The sequence below is a fragment of the Ptychodera flava genome (genome assembly GCF_041260155.1).
Source record: "Ptychodera flava strain L36383 chromosome 3 unlocalized genomic scaffold, AS_Pfla_20210202 Scaffold_27__1_contigs__length_13241970_pilon, whole genome shotgun sequence".
Lineage (NCBI taxonomy): Eukaryota > Metazoa > Hemichordata > Enteropneusta > Ptychoderidae > Ptychodera > Ptychodera flava.
Genome location: NW_027248281.1, coordinates 8,135,755 through 8,153,538, shown reverse-complemented (window position 1 = coordinate 8,153,538; position 17,784 = coordinate 8,135,755). Strand labels below are relative to the sequence as shown.

The 17,784-nt window shown below is 36.8% G+C and overlaps 1 protein-coding gene across 5 annotated transcripts in view; it reads left to right on the top strand.

Moving 5' to 3' along the window:
• LOC139126551 (dixin-like) overlaps positions 1 to 17,784 on the top strand; it is an 82,971-nt gene that overhangs the window by 32,412 nt on the left and 32,775 nt on the right. The window contains exon 1 of one of the 5 annotated variants that reach the window (XM_070692623.1): positions 5,503 to 5,651. The exons of 2 other annotated variants lie outside the window; for them this stretch is intronic. In XM_070692623.1, the coding sequence (XP_070548724.1) occupies positions 5,637 to 5,651 (15 nt within the window). In that variant the 5' untranslated portion in view covers positions 5,503 to 5,636. Of the gene's footprint in view, positions 1 to 5,502; positions 5,652 to 8,458; positions 8,556 to 16,667; positions 16,865 to 17,784 lie in introns of those variants that run through there. 2 more of the 5 variants (XM_070692622.1, XM_070692621.1) reach the window with 2 other exon arrangements.

The window sequence follows — 17,784 nt, the reverse complement described above, 5'->3', positions numbered from 1 at the left end:
AATATTATGAAATTAAGCTTTTCTGGCTTTAATATCTGCCAAAGATTGAAATTTGCAGATAGGACTTTGTTGCACTGACGCAACAACATGCAAGTACTGGCAGAGAAGCTGCAATAATTGTAGTGAAATATTGCATTACATATGGTTTGTGATATGGTACATAGCCAGCAGGTGTCGTCTTACATTGAGAATTCAATACTTTGGTTTTATCTTGTGGTAGAGCTAATGCTACAACAGGTAAATATTATCATTAAATCACCTTTTGACTCTTTTGGTAAACAAAGAAACTTATTAAAATTTGACAATGGAACTTAGAAAGACATTAATCATAGGATGTGTTTATTGAGATATGAGCACTGCAACTGTGTTTGCATGTCATTTATGCTGTCATTATAATGGGAAATTATCAAGATTAATTGTGTTGACATTATAAGGTCTCATATATCAGAAGACAATCAAACAGTTGAATACTGAATGGTTTGTATTACTGGAATGTGAAATGGACTGTTCTTTCTGAGAGGCAATATAAAACAATGACTTTCCAGGGTTAATAATATGCAAGTTGCACATATCTCTTTGACTTTCAGAGGTTTACTGATATACACTTGGTACAGATCCTGACATCTATGAATTATTTTTATCAGGTCTCTTCTACTTCAACCACAAAAACTTCAAATATTTATAGCAGTTGTTGGTCATACAAGTTTCTTCATCTAAACTGAAAAAAACATAAAACATAGAAATTTCAACATCTGTTATTAATTTGTTTTGCTGTATTTCATAATTTTGTGGATAAATTTTCACTATTTCAATCAACAAATTTTTCAATAAGGATAAAATATCTGAGAAGGGTAGCCATTGTCTACATCTGAACTTATTGACTGTACTGTGAAAACAGAATATTCGAGTAACAGGGTTTTTAAATGAAGACATGACAAATTAAATCGGCACCATGAAACCTGATATTTGAAATCTTAGGTGTGAAAGATTGACTTTGAAAAGAATAAGACATGGCATAATGGATTAGTCCTGAAAGATGACTTGATGCATTGAAGATTAAATTAACTTTTTTTGAAGTTGTAAAGTTGTTACGCATCACTTGCTGTCAGATTGGCCGAGCAGATTACAGACTTAGGTTAACCTTTGACCTCCACACTCCTCCAAGTGACATCCAATCGATTGGCATTGCTGCAGGGGTTTGTCCTCAATGGGGGACCTCAAACGCGACTTGCATCAACTTCCCTGGGCGTAGGTCAGTGACGGCTGACAGTGTGACGCCACTTACCAAGGCAGTGTTCTCACACTACCTGCAGGCCATGTTTTCTATCGGCCCAGAGTCCCTCACTAATGAAGAATTGCGTTTTTGACACTCTCAGACAATAATCCCTCATATCTGTTTATTTGAATCGGCGACATCTAAAACACACTATAATTAAAGAACTGAAAATTTTGTCAAGGGTGCTTGAGGGCCTTTCAGTTGAGTGATTTCAAGAGCAAGTCCTTGCAAAACAAATGTTTTCAGAATGGCCATGGAACAGTGCTCACACCTACTGTCATTGTTCAAATGCAGTCAAGACAATATTGTACAGCATTTATATTGAAATGTGAAAAATAGGAAATTCAAAAGGTAAAAATATAATTTGTGATGGTCTGTAATTTTGCAATGTGATATGGATGCAAAATGAAATTCATGTGCTGTGATAATAGTATCAAGTAAGGTAATACTGATAAACTTCTCAGAGCTTTTGGTATCAAAGGAAGAAGTTCTAAACAATCTCAGTGCAGCCTAGGTTATCAGTCTAACAAAACTACGATGTGAAATTTGCTCCATACATGCAGGAACTATGTCATGTGATGAGTTTCATCTCACTGGGTAACAAATCTGTCAGTGTCACAGTGTTTTTCCTCAATTCAATTCTTGTTTTTAATGCACTTTACATGTCATTGAAAACTTCACCTCTATCATCATGGGGCACACAGCTGATGGTGAAAGCTGTTTATTTTAAATTACAACGCTGTATTGTCATCGCATTCAGGATTTCAACTGACTACTCTACTCTGTGTTAGCATCTAATAGGATTGCCGATTATTCAATTAACTTGGCTAATGGGATTTGGGGTCTGAGAAAAGAAACTGATTAATATTCCAGATTTCAACACATAATCGTCTTAACCCTGTTGATGAGGTTCTCTGTTGTTCAACTGAATCAGGGATCTGTACTTTTCTAATTCGTTCATTTCAAGCCACAACAATTGCGCTGGCTTTAAGTATTTGAAGGTAACTAACCTGAACAGCAGTGTATACAATGTAGGCAGTGTATTAACACTAATCTTCAGTGTAATTAAGATTGGATCAAGGGATTTTGTCAGATTTTTTACTCATTTGGAGTACTTTGTAAATGGTTTATCATTAACCTTATTCAGGGCAGGATACTGAAATAGCATTCTTCAAATAAATCCCCAGAGTGTATGTCCTGGTTATGTAAATTTAGTGCTGATACAGTGTGACTGAAAAACCAGATGAAGACAAGTTTTTGTGATGTAGCTGATTGTATACATGGTTATCAGACAATAATTTCATAGAGATTTCAAATCCCAAGGAATTCCTGTGTGTCTAATTTCATGGAAGGTGTACCTGGTAGTGTTATTTCATTCAGTGTTTTTCTTCAGGATGTTACCTGTATAAAGTTTATTGGGGTTTCCCATGGTACAGTGTTCTCACCAGAAAAAAATTTTGTGGGACATTTTGTCCCGCTGACCAAAAAAAGCGGGACAACGGATGATTTTTGTGAGACAATATATAAATATGTTAAAAAAGTCAAACTGCAAATACGAACCTTATTCTATGCATGGAAAAAATAAAGGACTCAACAACTCATTCAACTTAACAACTATTTTGTAAACAACTGATATTGAATATCAGTGCCTTTTAATGAAAAGTCTATGGGACTTTCATTCTTTCCAGTGTGAAAGTCCATTTCGGGGCCCTCTACAATAACAGTAGTTGCTGGAGTGTCCAGTCGTTCAGCTCCCAGTTGATTCCTGACATGAGTTACTTTTTTTCGCACACTAAACCCCCTTTCACAACCAGCAGAAGGAATAGGCCAAGTCAGCATTTATTTAGATCAGGAAACATATCCCTATGATGTTTGTAAACAATCATCAACTTTTGACGTGAAATTTTGGTCCCCAGCCAAGGCTACAAATTTTGTCAATTGATTGAAGCATGGAAAAAAGACGCCCATGTTCTCACGTATAAGTTCGCCTGGAATAATATACTTATCACATGCGCAAGCCAAGAATTGATAATTGTTTGCATAATAAGAGAACTTTCCTCCAACTATTCCACATTTAAACCTCGGAACTACTTTTGGAATAATATCATCAATCCGCAGTGGGCCAGTTGTCGATCATTTTCCAGTCGTAGGTACTAGGTCACGTGGGCGAGGAACGGAGCAAATGCCTGATAACATCACACAACACATATCTCCCGCGAAGTTTATACATGATTCCAAACATAGCAAAGACCTAAAAATTATCTCAGACAAAGTTGCGTTATTTTTCGAGAACAAAAATTCACTGAATCTCAACGGCACGAACACTATAACGTCGTTCCCGTCAAGACCCTGGTTGCCATGCGGAATCACAGTATAATGCTACCAGCTTTGAGTTCGTTGTTTTCGAAAAATGTTCATGTAATTCCTTAGGGATATACAAGCTTTACATTCTTGTGTTTTCGTAGTTCGGATTATCGTTGTCGTAGCCTATGAAAATATTTATCGTGCCCATGACGCCTCCAGCTTCCGCGAATTCCGTGGACATGTACCGGTATGCATGCAAGGCGAACACCACGTCCAGTGCGTCAGACTACCACAGTCTCGTGTGGTTCAATACACGACGGCCGCTGTGTGGTATACGTAATGATAATGCATCCACACATCGGCCATCATGTATCGAATCACAAGTGACTGTGGCTTAAGTACGCCCTCTGACGGGTATTGCCTCCAGATTGCCTCGGTTTCAACCAGGAAGTGTAATTACTCGCGTCAATCATTTACCGTCCATGGTGAGAAGTATTGGCTGTATGATACGGCCGGCCGCGCCGTACGGCTGGCATCACGAAAGTTTATAATTTCAAAGGCGCGCCACTATTGGCGCGCACGCCCAAGAAATCCGCGACAAAACAGAAAAATACGCGAGAATGTCGCGGAATCGCGGCCTGGTGAGAACGCTGATGGTATATGGACACAATCCCATTGTCCATGTACCTATATTCCCAAAACTTCACAAAATCACTGTCTTTTTTATTGTAATAATAATAATAATTGATTGTACTTTTTGGTGTATGACTTACCTTAGTACAGGTATGCATTGAATGTCATACCCTTGAGAGTTAAACTTGACCCAGTCCATGACACATCACTTGACAATGGCATGTTAATGACCATTAAATTATTGGGACACTGGTGTGAAGGTATTTGAGTTTGGCATTGGGCCAGCCCCTTTAAAGGTATTGCGACCCAGCTATCTGAATCGCATACACCTTTGTAGAATTCAGAGAGTTGTACAAAAAGCTGATTTTGTAGTCACTGACGTAATGTTTCCTTCAAATCATTGAAACTTTGTCATCTCCACTGGATAATTTCTCTCAGAATCACTCGGTTCATATTTAGCTGATGTTGTATGCCTGTACATTTCCCTACATCCGTGACTTTTCACGGATGTAAACAGTTCTATGATATCAATACATGAAGTAGAATGTGTTGTTTTGGTCTTTAGGTGACAGGTACAGCTGTCCTTACTGAATAAAATATCCCTTAGTTTTGAGACCACTACCCAAACCCCCAGCAAGACATGATAATGGAAAATCTTACTGTTCGTTGTGTTGATCAAAGACACTGTTTTGAAACGACTGAATTGCCGCACAGGGATTCCAATTATTTCACAGAATAAATTGAATTTGCTTTCTTGAATAAACTGTATTGTCAGGAATTCTTCCATTTCCTGATGAATCACTGATGAAAATGAGTGAGAAAACTCAGAAACAAAACACAAGCCATTGGCTTTTAGAGACAGAAGAATGTCGACAGTCGGTGATTGTGTTGAAGTTATGTGACGGCGTGTTCTGTCTTGATTTGCGAGATGTTTGTAAACATGGCCGTACTCCATGTACTTTGTGAAGTCAATCCACATTCTATTTGACCTCTCCACAAATTACAGTTTTTGTGAAATTTCAACTATGTGTGGTTTAAAATCCACCGTATCATCAATAACAGTGGACAGAACAGTGGCAGTGTGAATTCTCAATGTATTAATCCCTGATCTCTGCACACCTCCTTTCTACACATACTTCAGCAGCGTTTGTTGAAGCCCCTAGAGACTGAACTACCAACGCTGACTCTCTCCCCTTGGTTTACCTTCTCTGTCTATGGTCTTCATGCATTAATAGCTATTCACTGACCTATTGTTAAGACTCACTGAACAATAGCCCTGATACTCTGCCGACAGTGGGCCAAGTCGCTTACACACACACACACTTGTGTCAAGCACATAGTCTTACAGTTTTTCGATTTTGTCACTCAAGAAGCTACAGGAAACACAACCGTCTTCAAGATTGTCTGTTTGTCATACAATGGGATGAATTTCACCCAGGTGAGATTTACACTGTCTTCAAGTCTCTCACACTTGACACGGTACGACCACAACAATTGCACTGTCAAACTTACATTCTTTGCATGTACTGCCATGCCTTTGAAGCAGTGACTGTGTCTATGCATAGGACAATAGCCATTGTTTATGGCCTCTGTGTACACCTAGGTAGGGAAGTGATCTAACTGAGGGTAAGATATCTGTATTTTGATAACTGTCATTAGAAGCATTCTTTTTATACCCAAACATCTCCCTGTGAAGTGTGGTTGCTGAATTTTTTCATGTTTTCAGTGGAAGGTTTGGTATAACGAAGTGTATCTGTGGTAACTAAACACAGATTTTATCACCAGGTGCAAATTACACTGTGCTGTCTTGTCTGGAATGTCATCGGGTTGTCCAACACTGTGCTTTGAAATTTATAGGCCATAAATGCAAAAAATCAACTCATTTGATCAGGGACCATCTTGACATTTCAGCTGGGATTACTAAAAACTTCCAATAATCAAGCAATGCTGTCAAGTTACACATACTGTGTACCTCCAATAAGGCACTATTTCACTGTGATACAACGTTAGCTCTATCGCCCGGCCATGCTCTGTGCAGTGATCAAGTCACCTACAGTAGCTCTTTGCTGATATAAAAAACAGTCTCATTGTATGAACAATAATCTGTAGCCATTTTTTCCTTCAGATTTAGCGTTTTGGAACACTTAAACACAGGTATTGATTCAAACATTTATACATACTTTTGTGTAACTGTTTTTTACTTCAAATTGATGTTTAGAAATATAGGTGTTGATTAAAACATACATAGTAAGATTGTTGGCTTCTGATGTATTGTGTTATTTATGACTTTGGAGACACTGGCATACTGTTGTTGGGTAATAACATTGAGCTTGAGAGATCCCAAGTTACCAGTAGTCAAAGTTCAACTTTAATTCACTGTCTCTTGATCCACACAGTCTGTCTACCGGTACTTAGGACCTCTGCAGTATTTTTTATGTACTATCCAGTCATCTAACGTATTTATATGAAGTGGAGTAAATGTGTCCAATGAAAAATGAATGTTGAAAAGTCATGTGTGGCTTAGACTTTCAAAAGCTATTTGTGTAATTGTGGCCTTTGACAGTCTGTGGGTTTGATCGTTTCACTGGCCCTACACCATTGGGTTTTTGTTGTGGGGGACAAGCATACTCCACAGCACCTGATACAGGGGCTACACACAGAAGGGACAAGGGACTGTTGACAGTCCAGTATGTCTCAGTGACACAGAAATTCTGAACCACAGTCGGACTCGGAGGGACAGTGTCTGAATTAATGCGTCAAGAATGTATGTAACTGCTCGTAATCAAAATAGGAATCCAATAGTGGTGAAATTGTTATTACAAAGTCTGAATGTGGCTGCTTTATTTTGTGTCAAATCATAAAACTTAATGGGCTTAGTGTAGTGTCAGCTTTTAGCAAAATTAGATTTTTGAGTTTTGCTGGTCTGGTTTGTGATTGGTTCAATTTGTAAGCGGCATACAACCCATGACTTTTGTGAATTTACAGATGAATTGGTGCTAAAAGCATGCCTCATGTGAGATTAATTGACTAAATAGTTCCAATTGAAGTCAGGAATAATACGCCTTTTGGTTTAAAGTACATGTGACCTTGACTGCAATATATTTCTACACATGGGGTAAATTTCAGATACGTACATTTCATGACAGCGTAGTTTAAAATTATGGTCTCTGTACTTCTTTCTGAATCGAAACATTTTCCCTGTGGCAAATTTATGCCAGTTTCATTTTTTCATTTCCGTTAATCTTCGCTGTAAACTCTTTCTGGCGCTGAAAAAAGTTGAATAGCATAGAAACCACAAACAGGTGACATTAGCCATTTATTTGTTCCAGGATTTCCATTGTACCATATTGCCATTAATTCAATATTGTAGACTCAGTGCCAATACCAAATAATATTAGATTAATTATTTTGCCAGTACTGCAAGGGTAAAATGTTGGATTCATTGTCGTGTTTAGTTTTTGTGTGTAAATTTATTAATCTTAGAAATTATTTCATTCATATTGGCTCACCAACATACCGGTACCAGTGAAGGTCTACAGTCGATATGATATTTTCTTCCTTGAAAGTGGGCAGAAAATTATTTGTTTCTTCTGAAACGAATTTCAATCCTGAGTTAATGTTCCCTTCAGGAGTGATGCAGATATTGCTATGGCAACTGACAATTCAACATGGTTCGTTGACAATTGAACAATAGAACTTTTCATGAGAAATAATGAAAAAAATCCAAAATGATTTATTATGTGATCTTTGCTAAGGGAGACATTCCACTGATCAAATGAAAGCAGGCCCTCTAGAATCTTATTAATTGTAGTCCTCAGTAGCTTTAAGGTCAAAGGTTACATTGATGCCAAAGAAAATCAATGTCAATTACTAGTTTCATCTGAACTCCCTCTATTTGAATTCTGCGATATATTAATGAACATATTGACCTTATCCATTTACATAGACGTGCCAGCCTCCAGAGAGCTGACTTACAATACATCCGTTAATGAACTCCAATTTCCATCTTTGATTAATTTTGCTTATAAAGAAGCTTAGGTTATGAAGAGCAGGTGATAAGTTGTTCTGAGTCAGTGAGGGAACTGAATAGTTGTGTGAGGGTGAAGTAGTTCTGCATGGAGGCAGACAGTTACATTAGAGCTTGATTAATAAATTATGTAAATTAGATGCAAAGTAGGTCTGTGATTGATAATACCTTGAGCTGCCTACGCTGTGCTTTAGTCCAGCACTGTACAGGTGAAATCCTTGTCTCTCTCTTGTAACGATGGCTTGCCAGGGTTGGCTTACTTAAGTTGAAAGACTGTTCTAATAGGAATATACATCACTAATGGAGAAATTTGTGGTGAGTGTATTGATTTTATGGTCAGTTTTACTTCATCATCAGCATGCCGTGTAAATGTACTGTAATATGCGATGAGTACTGTATTTGATAATAGCTGTAATGAGATATACAATATCAGCTTTGTCTGCTGTGTGACTTTCTGTTTATTACATATGGGAGTATAAGTACCATCACATCCCACTTCAGTGTACTAATGTTGCCACAGCATTCAGCTACCACTAAGTATGTTGCGTACATGTATGTTGTGTTCTGGAATGGCCAGGTTCTGATTGTAGCGTTTTCCATTCACAAATACTAATCCTATGACACCTAAGTAAGTCTTTGTCACATTCTTAGAATTTACCCTTGTCAAATTTTTTCTAATTTTTGCGAAAAATTTGATAGAAAACTGTAGCCAATGAAATGTAATGTCCATTTGGTCAAAAATTATGAAAAGAATTACTGAAATATTCATAAAAATTGGTAAAACGTTGCACAAACATTTCGATGGGAAAAATTACAGCCCTCAAAGGGTTAATCAAATGGGGCCATATGTCACCTTGCTTGCTGATCATTTTTAAACGCACCAGATATATTGTATAGTCTGCAGGTGTGGTCACTAAATATCATCCAAGGTAATGAAATTTATGAAGCATGAAACGGCTATACTTCTCATCTCAGTTAAAAACCAATTACACGGTGATAAAACAGTCTTTATTTGGACCATTTTGTACTTTATTTCAAATGCTATGAATGTTGACAAAACAATGCCTTTATCTTCCAAAATTTGTCGATCACAAGCTTTCATGAACGTCTGCCATTTTTTCCCGTCGTCAATGTTTATTGGTCTGACCTTTCCAAAACAAGCCAAACATAAATGGATTTAAATACTTGTTTCATGGCAATCACGTCAATTGCAGCCTTCTACAAACTTTTTGTGCATTTTTGTTGTGTGCTAAACATAAAATTGTATGAAATATTCTGTTTGAGATAATGTTTGCATAACCCTTCACATACCAGTACCGGTAAATGGGTAGTATTTGTCTTGAAAGTGAAAGACTTAAACTTTTGCTCAAACTTTCCCCAATGAAACTTACAACCATTCTCATACCAAATCAAAATGAAAATCAGGTGTCACCATGCAAAGTTAGTTACTAGGGAAACAAATTAGCTAATATATTTACTGGTATTTGAAATCCAAAATGGCTGCCAACCCTGTATGAAAAATACAACAATTTTGGATTTTCGAAAAGTTAAGATGGTGACATTTTTCTTACACTAAGAGCTTTAAAATGAGCCCCAACGTGTGGTAGACCATAACATTTTTGAAAAATTGAGTGCTAGAATATCTGTCCCTGAGACGCGCATTCTACCTTATAATATTATTCAGTCTTGCTACCAGAGCCACAAATATGCTTCAGAAATTCTACACTCTTTCTATTGAAAATATCTGTGTCCCAGAGAGTTGTCACTGTTGGTCAAAAGGGTAGAAAAACAGACAATAAAAATAGTCAAAAGTTCTAAATTCAAGTGTTCTTTGACATATACTGTGCACTCGTCATGTACTGTATTTGACAAACACAGCTCTGGTTTAAAAGAAATGTTTTCTCTAATCAACTGATTTATTGGCTTAAGTTAATCCAGTGATGTAAACAAATCTCACTTATTCTCTCAGCACTATATCATTTCAGTATACTGGCTTCGTCATCCCAGAGGTTGCTAGGTAACATGGATGTTAGAGGTATCCATTGTCTAAGATGACATTAATCTGACAGGTTCTGTTGCCGTCTGATGAAAATGAATGGATTTCAACCACAAATCTAGGCCATTAGTGTTGTGTACAATAGCTTGGCTAATCAACTGTCTTGACACTGATCTTTTGGACCGTTCCATTTGCTGTCAGTGGGGACAGTCAAATATTTTCCCCGTTGTTTCTCCCAAACCACAGGGAATTATGTCAAAGATCATGGATTTCCATACATCCATTTGCAAATCATTGTGAAAAATAATCCCAAATTTAGAAATTTATTTCCAGTAAGTTAACACTATTTGCCTGTTGAAAGGCCTAGCAGTAATTTGCCTGGTACTTGATATACCGTATTGAGAGGAACAATCTGATTGGTTGGTTTTGAATCAAACAGGTGGTTGTAAACAAATCAGCTTTAGATTTTCAAGATATTTCCCAGAATGCAGATTGCTTTGTGTGACGTAAATGCGGTATGTTATCATTCATACTAATAAAGAGTTGTATAACTTCTATGGTGTATTGTCATTGCAGAGTGAAAATGTTGATTTTTTTGTTCCCGGACACACTGTTTTTGTTATTATGCAGTATTAGTAGTAGTTGTTCATTGGATGTGTTATTGGAAATACTGTAGTATGTATGTCTAAATTTATTAGGAAATTTGATTTCATTTATAATGACATGTACCAGTACTCTGACGTTTGAATTCACCTCACTTTGCTTTAATAGCATAAGTCCACAGATTTCCATAGCAAATGGTAGTGCCAGCTGTCCAATATGAATAGATCAGTAACAAAATTGCTATACCCACACAGAGGAGTGTGACCAAATGTACAGCTTTGTTGAAATACAGTAATCTTGATCACACATACTCACAGACAGGCATAGAAATTCACAGTATAATGGAGTAAAATTCTCTCCCAGACTCAATGAACTATGGTTAATGTACCGTCAAATATGCAGCATGTGTTGAACAGTTTGCCAAGAATAACATTTTCATTTGTACTACAATGCTAATCAAAGATTGTGTCTTTCCGTCCACGCTGTTAAACATACAAATGTGCACGTACTGAATCTCAAATCTCTTTACAGTTTCATAAATTGTGAGTAAAGTAACCATTTTAAATGTACGTTGTATGCTGTAGACATATCTCACAGGGTAGTTGTACAGAAAACAGGGATACCCTTTGTTTCTGCATAAATCAGTCAAGTTATCGACCAAAGAAATTTTGATGGTGATTGTTTGTGGTCAATGGTCTAAACAATTTACACTGGCTTGAGGACATGTCTTGTGTTCTGCTTTGACCATAATTCATCTGTGCATGACTACCATTGCATTACAAGTAGACCACAGAACGATTGATGTGGCCAATACATAGAAACACACTTATCAAACTCTAATCTGTGTCAAATTTATATCAAATTTCTATCAGACGATTGATGTTGTCAATATGTGGAAACTCTCTCATCAAATTAAATCTGTATCAAATTTATATCAAATTTCCAACATTCTGTCAGCATAAGGCTTACACTCTACCCAGCATTGTGTTTACTCACACAGATGAAATGTCAAAAAATAATGTTTTTTCCCTAAAATGATCTTACCATGGAGAGACTTTCTACTGTCTTGATATCACAATCAAAGCACAAAAAAGTATTATGTGTCTTTATTGCATTTAACCATATCTCACACTGTATAGGATAAAAAGGTGTTATTTGTGGAAAACTTGAGGTTGGGAACAGTCTTCCGTTGGTCAAATATCACATGATGTTTGGTCAGAATAGTCCCTATGATGTTTTATGCAGAGGTGCATGATGGGACACATTGGGAGCAAATATTCACCCAGGATACCCAGTATGATGTTATGAAGTCACTTGCAGTTGGTATGGCTGCAAATGAAAATGTCTGATTTCTACAAATCTGCCCTCAATGTTGATAGATCATCAATCGATATATATATTAGCCCGGCCTCATTTGTGCTGAGTCGTCATTCTTATCTTGCTAAATTCCTATGTGTGTCTGAAGGAGAAACCGGAAAGAATCCAATTTAAAATATAAACTTTCATGACTTTGAAAGAAATAACTGCACACTTGACCATACCGGTACTTCATGTTTCTGATGTGTTGCAGATATTTGTATCAATGTACGTACAAGATTGACTCTGCACATTTTGCCTGAATTGTGTTAAATCTAGTTTTCAAAATCCCTTGTATTGATTTTGTAGTCTTTCATTTCTTCAGAAGGTTACTTATCTTTGCCATTTATGTTTAACCCTCTCACCTCCTTGTTTTTGTTCAAACCCATTGTTATCCCTAGAAACTGATGAAATTTGGTCAGTTGCTGATGCTGTTCTTGTCATTATTTCACTTTGAAGTACAGTGATATCGCAGTGAAATTAGATGTACTATCAGTTGACATATTACCTAATGATTGTAGTCGCCTAGAACCCAGTCAGTATGGCTTTAGATCCAGGCCTGTTACTTGTCACATTGCCAGCAGTCTTTCATTGTCTAAGTCACTCTGTCAGTAACTAAGCCGTGAAGGGTTTAGCAATGTTGTGTTGTTTGGATACATGCTGAAATGCTTTGTCCTGCAGGTACTTTGTAGGTCACATTGTGTAATTCCCAGAGTGACCCACAAATAACGGTGACCACTTGAAGTAATTTGATGTATGGTACTTGTACAGATATCATTGGCCTAGGTTTTGCAAGTCCACCATGGTGAAATCTACCCACCAGAATATTTTGAATTGCTATGTTCAAACAATAGTCATCTTTCTCTTAACCTAACTCCACTTTTGAACATGACAATGAGACAATCCTTGTTAGTACTCTGTAAACAACTACTTTGTCTTGGCAGAGAATTGGAGCCAAGTTAAAGAAACGGTCCAACACAGTGACTGTGTGAACTGTAAGCCTATCTGACACATCCACTGACCCAACAGTGTTCTATTGGACTCCAGACAATTGTACATTAGTCTTGTATTGGTATAGAGTTTACTTAAGGAAATTTCCTGAAATTCTTAACCTAACTCAAAGATATTCAAGTATCATAAAAGTCAGAGGGCACACTGGTGAAAGGTACCAGGTATGCGCCTTCCAGTGAGACTTCAGACAGGTGACATGCCAACTGTCAAAATCTCTGTTGTATCTGTATATCGGCAGCCCGACATGAAAGTGTAGTTACTATGGCAACAGTGATGTTGGAAAGTCACTAATATTACTGTGCAAGGTCCCTGATGTCGGGGCACATTTTGAATGTACATATTTTGAATCAAATACAAGTGTCACTTGAAGGGCAGTGTAATGATTTCCATTAGTTCATTGACTCAGAAGGATACAGCATTGAAATTTTACTGTCAGCTTTTCAACAAATCAATATTAGAGTGTAATTTGTTGTCAGGGTCATCTAGGCAGTCATTATCATTGCTTGATGGGATGGCCTTTTGATGGTGATGACATCATAATGCATAGGTGTGTACGTACTAGACACACCGTACTCATTGGAAAAACACTGTCCTTCATCGTTTATAACATGTGTTATAAACATTCAAGGACAGGCACTGTAACAATAACATATAATGACAATATAATAACAATTACACATTTGTAAGTCTTTGTCACGGTCTAGCCTTTCAAAGTACCATTGAGAATATTTGAAAGTATAGTTATTGATGTTTAATTGGTTGGCATTGTGACATCTTTAGTTTTATGACCAGCAGAATATTTTATTGATGTGAAATTAGTATGGTGGTATGAAGTGGTTTTGTATCATCAGACACACCAATGATCTCGCTAAACTGTTTGTCTCTGAATATTATTTCAACCACATCTCCTTGCAGTGTTCAAGATTTATTTCCAAGTGGTCCACATTTCGTTTGACTCTATTCTGCAATTCATGAACTCATATATTGTACAGTAATATATTTTGGCAGTCTCTACTTTCAAACAGGTAGCTGCTATATGAGACTGCATTGTAATGCTGTATGGGTATGGTGTGCCCTTTTTGTAGAATTTGCAGGGACAGTGGACAGCGCCCTCTATTGTGTAAAACAATTTTCTCGTTCTGCTTTCACAGAATATCCCCATTCTACCAGGCTCCATAGACAAACCACAGAAATAAATACAACTTGGGAGAAAGAGGATTAATAAGTGTTCTCTCAATATTCTTCCAACTGAAAGCCCAAAAATGATCAACATTTTCAAACTTTTGGTTAAAAAAAAAAAATTGAAAATCCATTTGTGTGAAAGTCTTTGCCAGATAGTACACAGTTATAAATGGCCAAATCAAAATTTGTGCCATAATCAAGTTAAACTGGTTTTAGTGTGAACAGTCTATGTTGACACTTTAGTTAGCTGTTTATTAATATTATGCCATGATTGTTTTGTTTGTATTTTAGTACACCATTCCATTCTGTTACTCTTATATTTACCATGTTGTAGTAACTTGTGTGCACAAGTGAATACCCATATCTTTGCAATAGACCTTTTCTCTGTTATCCCACAATGCACTGCAGTGGCTTCATCAAACACCCTCTATACACTCAAAACAACGAAAACATACTCAGTTGTACAACGGATTGTTATAGAAGAATGACATCAGCGACGAAAATATAGGTCAGGGTGTAATCTGCCATTGAGTTCTATGAGTAATATATCCTGGTAGCCTACGGCTAAAACGTTCTATGTGTAACGTACACTATGCATACCCTGGCGCGCACTGCATCATGGGACAGGCAAAAGAACTATTGAAAGGACTTTCATTATTGGTTCATAGTCAAGTTTATCCATGTCAGGTGATGACACTATTCCAGGGATGAAATTGAACATATAGCATTCATTCATGGTTTGATTAACAAGTACAGGAACATAATACTCATCACAAACAGCAATATGGTCCATAGCAATGAACATTTTGAAAATTGCTGATTTCAACATCATATAAACAGCAATTTTCAGCAGGTGTAGCACCAGAATAGGATATTTATGACATTCTTTTGAATCGGTTGGATCAACTTCTTTTGTGTAATGATGTAGTTCTCTACAATGTTGATGTTGTTGTACGTGTCTTTGCACAAACACATTTTTTGACTATAGAGGGCGCCCCTCAAAAAAGTCCTGGACTGCAATTTGTTGTGATGATTCCCCACCCTCTTCCATGTTTTGAAAGTTGGAAATCCAAACTGGGGAAACTCACTTTAGAAAGACATTAAGTTTGTTGACTGAAAAAAATTAATTAACATCAGTGAGCAATAGATGAGAATTTGCAACAAACTGCAAATGTGAAGTTCAAATCAATTACTACTGTCTGATGGGATAAATATTAGCAGTCTGTAATAGCATGACTGAAAACCAAAATTTGGAAAAGAACTCATTCAAGAAAACAACTCAGGAAAAAATTCACGTTATTCTTTTTTCCCTCGCTGCACTGTTTTCTAGGATTGTTTTAGGATAGGGAAAAATCTGACTCATCATCACTTTATCCCTATGCATTCTGTTCCTCTAAATGTTTGCAACTGGTAATAGAGTAATCCTTCAATGTATGAAATAGAATTGTTCTTTTGTCTCACTGGCATCACAGCATTTTGATCAAGAATTGTCATGGAAAAAGTAAATCTTGTGGAATGATTTGAAACAATGGACAACATACCAAAATGGTTTCATACATGTATCCGTACATCCTGAGGCAGAACTTAACAAATAACAAACAGTTTTATCTTAATGCAACATCAGTTATTAACTTGTCAGAATTTATTGATATGAAATATTTGTAATTTTTGTGTAAAAATATCTCATCAATCAGATAATCTGTTGAAAAATGGATTAATCTAGTCATGAAAATTATAAAATGTTTAAAAAATTTGTCAATGACTCATGCAAAAATATTAATAACAGCAGTTAGGAAAATGTTCAAAACAAGTGTTAGAAGTGTTCTAAAATTAAATAGTGTTTGGTTCATGAGAATCAAATAGCTTTGACGTGGACCTTCATAGGAGATGGGATATCTATAAATACATTTCTTGAATTTTAATAGAAATAACCCTTGTGTCAGCTGTTGCTTAGCATAAAACTCTAAGGCAAATATTTACAATTTGATGGGATCTAGAAATTGCTATTTGCCAATGATCAATTTATCCTGCAACATGTACACATGCAACATTGATGAAAATTACTGTGGTATTAAAAGTGAGTTTGGGCGGAGTCCTTTTCTTGTTTGTAACAGCTGCTTTTTAAATGTTAATGAGTCATGTTGCCATGGTTACCGAGCAGCTGACTCAGAATGCAGCTAATTTGTTGACCTTAACCAAATATGACCCCTCCTGAGGGCAGAGGTCACGACACACGACTAGAGTGTTACAGTGTTGTCATAAATCCCACACAACAGTTTAGATGTGATCAGTGTGGCTGGCCTATTGTCTCTCTCATTCCGTTTCCTGTAAGTTTATGTGACTTCCGCTCATTTACCACGGAACCATGCGGTAACACTGCACATAGCATGTCCTTTCCTTACTAACTTATCCCGGAATGCTGTCTCACTGCCTCTGATACACTATGGGTAATGCCAAGTCAAGCAAAAACACTGAGGTGAGTCCATTGGTGTCATTGAAAGCCCCAGGTGTATGTATACGTGCATGTATGTCTGCCAACCTGGGCTGAACTAATCCACTTATACAGTACAGTGTCTACATTAACTCTATATACAGCCAATATACACACTGTAGTCTGCCAGGATATCCGTACCAAGTAGTGTATGAAGGAAGTGTTTGGTAATGGATCCTCCATGACAAGATAGCTGTCTCTTGTGTTTTGTACTGAAAGTAAATACATGTACGTTGGTTTCAATTCATATCTTGGATCAGAGAATTGGATGCTTAGAACTTGTACCACACTCTAGCTAAAAAGCACTGAAATGGGTTAGTCACTTCTTTGTTAAGACTTATTGACTCACAATTAACCCGCCTGTCATTTCAAAACAGTTGTTTACACTTAACTGAAATCAACAACAAGTGGCATGATGACCCCATCGTAGTGTGTATGTCCTTCACTGTGACTTACTGAAAGATCATCACGGTGAACACAGCTGATTTCAGCCTATTATGCTGGCTGTATTTCAATTCATCTTGTGCACAATAGATATTAGCGTCACCATTCACTTCTAAAGATACAATTCTAAAGATGCAGTTATCTGACCATCATAGTTCTGTTGGTGTATATCACAGTTATTTTCAATGCGGGCAAGAGAAATGTTTTCATTCAGGATAACGCTTCAGAAAATACAGCAAGCTGTTGTATGATGTACGTCATCCATGTATGCTGTCAGTGTTTACCATATGGATGAGAGTTTCATTGATGACGTTAAACAAGATAATAATCATAAATCTATTTTTTTCCTTTATTTGACCATATTAAGTGTTTAGTTTTAATAGATTTAATTGACGTCATTACATAAACTCAGTTAATTTGGAATAATTAGTCATGTTAGTTATTTTGACTGAATAATTATT